We start from the raw sequence: 7,810 nt of genomic DNA, 5'->3' as shown, positions 1-7,810 counted from the left end.
GGGGGGGGGGGAGGAATAACACTTTTGCCCTGCCTGTCTTTCCTGAGAGAAATATAAGCAAATGCATTAAAGGGGGAGGTGGAGGGCTGGAAACATTTCTGCAGACCCTCAGAGTAGCTACAGTTAAGCTCTCAGGACTTGTGCTCCCTTTGAGCTCTCTGGCTCAAATTCTCTGAAGGGACAGTCTCCCAGGAGGCACCAGAGTGGCTCAGGAAGAAACAAGGCCAAGAGAAAAGGTGAAGCTAAACCAGCTGAATTACAACTCGATTATTTATTGCAACAGCACTTCCTAATGGAAATTTTCCACGTAACCTGGAAATGTTCAGGTTTTGTTTTATTTGCTTTTAAGTCAGTATTTCCTAGGCAAAATGTAGATGTTATTTCAGGTGAGATTTTCTGCAGGGAAAAGAAAGAATCCTTCTCTTGCTCTCCTCTCGACTACTTCCCCACTGCTCCAATGCCATAGACAGCTGCAGATAAGCCCAGTCCTACAGCCTCGTGGCAGATCGATCCACAAAGCTGAACTGCCACAGCTGCTGCTCAGCAGAACAGCTGAGCAAGAGAGCAGAGGGCACCTGCATCCAGCTGGACCCACCACACACACATGCCAAGGGAGAGCCAAGCCGTCAATGACAAGCTGTGCTCTGAGCTCCACAGAAAACACCTGGGCAAGTTGGACAGGCATCACCTCACCAAAGGATGAGAAGAACAGCAGGTTGGAATGCCACATGGCTCAAACAAGGTGGCAACTAAAATAAGGCAGCTGGTGGTACTACTCTGTGTGGATTGTTTCAGCTACACAATGGTTGCTCTGACCATAGATTTAGTTTCCCCTTTGTCTTGCACAAAGCATAAGAAATCATCCAATTGACCCTGCTGACTCTCTTTTGGCATCTTCTATCCCTCTTTAGCCACTGTTGGGGGAAAAAATTGCTTGTGGGCATAAGCCTAGGGCTCTGTATAGCATTCAAGCTTCTGGGCACAGTGTCCTCTACAGACAAAAATACAGGCCACATCTCTTTAGCTTTCCCTTCTTCCCAATGCTGAGTTTGTCTCCAATTCTTCTGCAAAGTCACGTGCCTGAAGAAATGTGGTACACAGACAACTTCCAAAGCTGAGAGATCAAGCCTGGTGACCCCACATCCTGGACAGTCTTACCTCTGCTATTTTATTTGTGTCATCTCTCCCAGGCCAATCCGGCTCATAAACTTCCTGCAAACACTCTGTCAGCTTCTTGGAGGCCTCGTGCATGGCTAGGAAAGAAGAGAGAACTGCTTCAGAAAGAAGGAAATAGTGTGTTCCTCACAGTTTAACCCTCATCCTTAGAAATGGGGACACAGGAGGCTTATAAAAAATGCTAAGCTCTTCCTTACAGAATGTCTGACCCTTGTAACACAGAGATGGAAGGTAACCAGGGGGAGAAAGGAAGCAAGAATGCAGTCACATCAAACCCTTTGTGTTCATCCTCCTCTAAGCAGAAGATATGATAGTCTATCTGCTAAGACAGCACCACCTGTTTGACATCAAAGCACAAGCCCACTCCATGCCAGCTGACCCTGAAGGATTCTGAAAGATCCTCCACCCAGACAAGGCTAACCTTTCCTAGAATTCACACCTGAGGAAATACCAGGAAATGGATGGCTGCAGAAACCTCATTGCATAGGTAAACAATCCTCTCCTTATGCAGACCTTACCTTTTACGGAAGCCAAGTAAGTTCGGAGGTCCTTCTGCAGCCTTGTGCCTTCAGACTGTGAATTTAAGGAGAAGACCATCATTATTCTCTCATATAAAGACAGTGGAAGAAGGAGGAGTCAAGCATTTCTAAGTGGTCTTGCAGATGGGCTACACGCCAGTCCTACGACCACTTGAAACATAAATGTTAACAGGGAGACCACACAGCCAGCTTGGCAAACCCACAGCTAGCGACCCGCAAGCACATTTGGCCAACAGTACCATCAAGGTACCAAGAAACTTGATTGTAAAGCTGTGATTTGCTCTTCCCAGCAGAGCCAGGTTTAGTGTTTTGATTTCATACAAGCAACTAGAGAGGGTCCTAAGGGCAGCAATTAATTTAGAAGCCAAGGGCTAATGGCTCCATGAAACAAATATAAACTAAAGAGAGTCTGTAGGAGATACCTGCAATTGACTTCTGTACTGGTTTGGGAGCAGTTTAGCTCGCCACACTTTCCTGCCACACTGCAAACCAAAACCCCCATGCAAAGTGCCTACAAGGGACCTCTGATCTGCTCAAATATTTATATTGTCCTGTACAGTAGAGCTTGCAGATACAGAGTTAATCATCTTTTTCTTTAGCTTCACTATGGAGATGGCCTGCCAGAAGCAGATCTCACTCACTAGGAAACAAAGGATTAAAACCAGAAGCTGAGCTGAGTTTTGCCAGTTTGAGCCTTCAGGTAACACAGCTGAGTGTAGTACAAGAACACAGATTTGAAAAGGTCATGGAGATTTTTTACAGCAAAGCTGGTTCAGACATGGACATGTACATGCACTCCCCATACAACTGCTCTCCTGCACTAGGATAAGCAATACTGAGGCCCATCGCCCCTCTACCTTACCATATGTCATTGACAGTGGTGCAAAACAGACAATGGAATACTCCCAAATCCAGACAGTGACATTATACAAACAGAAATGAAAGGAAGAGAAAAGCAACGCTTGAGAAGTTGATTAACCACCACAGAGCATGTTAAAACAAGGGAAGGAGCAAACATTGAGGACATCTGTGCAGACAGCCTCTGGAGTATGCAAGAAGTACGGAAAAAAAATTGGAGACACAAAGATCTCTGTTATAAAAGGGTTTCTCTTACCCTGCAGTATCTCACTGGATCCTCACTATCCCCCAAATAAGGTGTTAAAACAAGAATGCAGGAAACAACAACTACACCTCACACCTTCCTCACAGCCTGCTGTCATTCCATTCCTCAGTTTGTGTCCCATTGGGGGGGCTGCCAGCATAATAAATTTTGACAGCTGAAGATGACCCCAGAGATGGGGAGCCCACAGGACATCTCTAACAGCTGCCTCAGAGCTACTAACTTCAAAAGCAGATGTTTCCCATCAGCCCTCCCCACCACAGGCACCCCTCGCCTCAACTGAGCTCATGCTGTGATCCTTTGTGCTCTCAGTGCAGCTGCGTTCTCCAGGCAGAGGCTAAATCTGCCCAGCTGTTGAAGTGGCAGTGCCAGCACAGCTTTGTGGATAAATCCATCTGCTTCCAACACTACGGCCCAATTTGTTTTTCTTGCCTCGAAAGTTCTGGATGAGTTCACATTTGTTCTCTTCCTACTGCCATCAACAAAGGAAGTGAGGGATGGGAAAGAGCTGGCCGCTTTTATAAAAGAAAGTCAGACTCCTAGAATCTGTAGAAACATTGGGAATTGACCCAAAGGACTAATGACCACATCTGCTGCAAAAAAACCTAGGGGATCTTAAAACACAGAGCATAAAGATGTAGAGCTTTTTTGCTGGCTTAAGGTGAATGGGGAAACCTGGGCAGATGCAGCTTTCCTAACAGTGCAATCAGAAACCACTGGGGAAGAGGTGCCAGAGTAATCATAAAGCACACACAGAGGACCATCAGGGAAGCCAAGCTGACAAGCAACAGTTCAGTCAAGCTGCAATATGTGTTTGCTTGTGCCCCATTCAGGAAGCAAGAAAGTCTTATAGGAAAGCAGTCCTGTCTGCCTAGAATTGGTCCATGCTAGGAATCACATCCTGGAACTGGCAAGATGAGATGTCAGAATACAAGAGGAAACAGCACAGAAAAAAATACCATGCAAAATCCCTCAGACAGATACATTATCAACCTGCAGTTGCATCATTTTTAAGAACAACTAAATTTGAATATACAACTTTGAGGTTATCAGAAACTAATTGGTAGGGAATGTCCTCTGCCAAACTTGCCCACCACACACTTATGCAATGCAACATCTAGAACTGTAACTCAAAACTACAGCATCTAAAATCAGAAACCACCTCTAAAATTGTGCCTATATTTGCCCAAGTCCTGCCACAGCAACAACACAATACAAATTCATGAACTCTTCAAGTTGCAATAGCTAGTCCCAAAGTCATAGGGACGAAAGTATCCTCCAAGAGATACACTGGCATCACAGTTAAACATCAAATCAAGATTTTTAAATAGACCACCTGAAAAATCTGCAAGTCAGGACCCAAATACTAGAGCATGCAATTGCATCAATGCCCAACCAGCTTTCTGTGTTCTCCAGGCATCCTCAACACCACTTGTCTCGCTGTGATGTGCAGTCAACCAATATACAGTGCTGCATCCTGCAACTGGAGTGGTCTTTCTCAATCACTTCTTACTCATGTTTAAAGTCAGAGTTAGAGCTGATTTCTATGACTATGTGGTTACCTAAGGCCCTTAAAAGTCCCAAGCCTGTCAGGGAAACCAAATAGACTTTACAGCCTATAAGATCTGCAGGCAAAAAGATTTTCAGAGAGGCTCATGTTCAGAGTTTTGCCAGGAATCCCATTTCCCCAGCTCCTCTGGGCACCCAGGTTCTCCATCCAAGTCTCTCTTGGGCTTTTCCATTGCTTTACTTCTTGACCACCAGTAAAGTAGTTCCCTCACTTGCTACAAGGGTTTCTTTTCATTATTTTAAGCATTAACGCTTTCCCAAGAAACTGGCAACTGCTTTCTCTCCATGCATGCAGCACCTGCTTTCTTCAAGCAGGCTATAGCAAGCTGACAAGTACAGCCAAGGCTCTGCATAAACACCTCTCAAAATGCAGTTAGACACTCTCAAATACTGTATAAAACAGAAGCTTTCAACATGCTTGCATGAACATTTAAAAGATGCTTCCTAAACTCAAAGGTAAAAAAAAGTAGGAAAGAGAGCTAAACCAGAATCTGGAAAATTAATCCACTCCCAGTTACTGAAGAGTTAGCTTAAGAGTGTTCAAGGGAAACTATAGAGGTATGGTTGAATCTATTCAAAAATCTAACAGCACAGTAATTTTTACACCGCAAGAACATAAAGAAGAAATTGTGTGTGTGTGTGTGTGTGTGTGTGTGTGTGTGTATATATATATATATATTTATCAGAGTAACAGAATTCCAATAACAGTGTTAGAGTAACAAGACAAAAGGAAAGTAAAACTAGGGGGGGAAAAAAAAAAAAAGGAAGATCAGTGCCAATTCCCATATTCATTCCTCATCTCTGTGCACTAAAAAACTGACTTAAAACCTTTGCACAGGGGCAGTGTCATTATGTGTCGATGTAGAAGTGACCACAGTAAGTTGTTCTACTCAAACACACAAGTGTTGTCTTGTTTGAGCAGATATTGCCATACTTGCAATCACAGTGTAATTTAACCCTGTGAGCCTATAACACAACCAGGTATAATATGAAGGACAGTATGTACAGGAAGATGAATATTTAAAAATAAAAGTGCTATGCTTGGGAGTCTGGAAGAGCTGCTTCTCCAAAGACCAAGTGAACCACCTATTACTTATAGTTCTGTGAAAGAAAAACACACAAGTGGTTTGGTATCTTTTTCTGCTTTCTTGTTTTTTGGGGGATTATTTACCATATTTTACACTGAACCTAAGCTAAGTATGTCATCTTCCATAGAGCTGTTTCTCAGTAGTAGAGAGGTTTCCTAAAACCCTTTTTCTCCCAATCTTCAAAGGAAATTCTTTCATCCTAATATTGGACTGCAGCCCCTTCTTTAAATAACCTCCCTGGTTTTGCAGTTCCAATGGGAAGGATTTTTTATTATCAGGAGAGACGTTCTACATTTGAGAGGGACAGGTAATGTCCTGTTCCAGATTAGATTAGTATGAGGCTGGAAGATCAGACTGAGAAATTACTGGGGAAGGGAGGAGCATTAAAACAACAACTCCAGATAAGCCCCCACTCAGCAAAACTTCAGAGCTAAGACAAAGCCATGAACAACTGGTGAGAAGCTCCCATCCTGGGCTATCAGGCAAGCTGTTAAACTTGTTTGCGACATAGGGCTGAAATGGAAACTGCTGGGCATGAAGGGTTCTTGCCCGAAAGAAAGTCTCTCTGAGCTACTGACTGTAATGGTCCACAGCCAAACCTACACTGCAAGAGCAAGATTAAGTCCATGCTGCCAGCCCTGCAGGCTGAGGCTGTGCCGAACGCTGTGTGGTATGGGCAGAGATGGATGCAGCCTGTGCCAGCAGCAGCTTGCCTCTCATGCGTTTGCTGTGAAACACTATAAACTAACCCAGAACTTCCACATGACTGACAGCTCACGAAGGGTATCCAAATCCAGCTACTCTGTCAGGCAGAAACACAACACAGTGTCAGGTGCCAGGAAGGCTGCCACCAGCCTCCCCCTCTCTGTCTCTCCAGTATTTCAAATGCAGGAGATGAGAAGCCAAAGGCTCGCAAGCCCTCAGGCAGGGGCTGTGTTGCAAGCTTTGCTGTAGGCCTCTTACTCCCAGTACTGTGAGGACAATTTCTAGAACAGATCCTTGTGCCAGTGCCTGAACACAAGTGACACTGGCTAAAGGAAGGAGGGGGGAGCCTTAGAATTAACTTTTTGGGAGGTTAATTGCCAAAGATAATCTGTCATAAGGTGGTAATATGAGGGCCAGTTGTGCTGCTTGCCAAGTCTCGAGGAGACACAGGTGAGCCCTGTAGCCCTGCAGAAACATGGTTACATCCAGATCATCTGTCACCCAAGAAATCCATCTGAGCTAAAAAGCTCCTACCATTCAGAGACCTCAGAGTGGCAGGTTTTTATGAACCTGAATGGACAGAGAGCTGGGAAGTGCAATGCATTCCTTTAGGTCCACTCAACCACCATTTGAAAGAACCACAAGATGCCTTGGTTGAAAATAAGTGATTTTTAGACCTGTTCTCCATTCATTGACAGCCCGTGCATGGGAACATGTGTCAAAGTGGCCCAACACAGTTCTTGGAGTTAGAGGAGCCTCTAATGAAGCAGCAAACAAGGCCATTCCCTGGTCACACCCCAACCATTTCCACAGGAGAACAGTTCTTTCACAAGCCTGAAGCAAAAGATCAGCTTTCCTCCAGATTTACATTTCCCACTGGAGCAGACTGTGTAAGCAAAGACCACAGAAATCTCACACATAGCTATACTACACACACATATCATACATATAAAAACAAAAACAAGTGTGTATATATGCACATATAGGTGAAGTTTCTTCCCTAGTCTTCTTAGCATCGTAACAACTCCTCAGCCCTGGACAGCCTAACTCACATTTATGGTTTGCCCTGTAAAATGGGCAGTGTATGCATTTATTCTAGTAATAGGGAAACTGAGGGCCAAGGCAAAACCAACAGACCCCAAGCAGCAAATACAGAGCAGCCTCCAGCTCCTTTGATAAATTATTTGGGAGATTTTAGTTTATAGCATGCCCCTGAAAGACAGCAAAATAAATACAGCTGTAAGGGGTTCAGAGGCAGTGCTTCTTTAACAGGCTTCTTGGTGCACCACTGGAACTCATGGCTTTGGAAATTGAAAAGCTATCCTGGACAGCCAGATCAAGAAGTCTGGATTTGAGATTTTTTGGTACTTCTCCTTTCAAAAGTTTATTTCCTGACTGCTGATACTTAAAAATTATGCAGAAAAGTGACACCTGGGAATGTCATGCCATCAGAAAGAAGCCCAACTATTCCTCTGTGTACAAGAGAATATCATTGGTAGACATGCTATAGAGATGTTGCACGAACTTCTGGAGCAACAGCTACTATCACTGCCAAGAAAACAAGCATTAGTCTCCAGGAATCTGCAGTCAGCTCTGGTTAGACATAAGTCAAA

At 44.2% G+C, this 7,810-nt stretch overlaps 1 protein-coding gene across 1 annotated transcript in view; it reads right to left on the bottom strand.

Moving 5' to 3' along the window:
- The window catches only part of BIN1 (bridging integrator 1), a 55,670-nt gene that overhangs the window by 46,199 nt on the left and 1,661 nt on the right, over positions 1 to 7,810 (bottom strand). The window contains exons 3-4 of the mRNA XM_026852488.1: positions 1,695 to 1,749; positions 1,159 to 1,253 (exon numbers count right to left, since the gene is read on the bottom strand). Coding sequence (XP_026708289.1) covers positions 1,159 to 1,253; positions 1,695 to 1,749 — 150 coding nt within the window. The remainder of the gene's footprint in view (positions 1 to 1,158; positions 1,254 to 1,694; positions 1,750 to 7,810) is intronic.

The sequence above is a fragment of the Athene cunicularia genome (assembly GCF_003259725.1).
Source record: "Athene cunicularia isolate RWA chromosome 7 unlocalized genomic scaffold, athCun1 chr7_part1, whole genome shotgun sequence".
NCBI lineage: Eukaryota > Metazoa > Chordata > Aves > Strigiformes > Strigidae > Athene > Athene cunicularia.
This window is presented reverse-complemented; position numbering and strand designations above follow the sequence as displayed.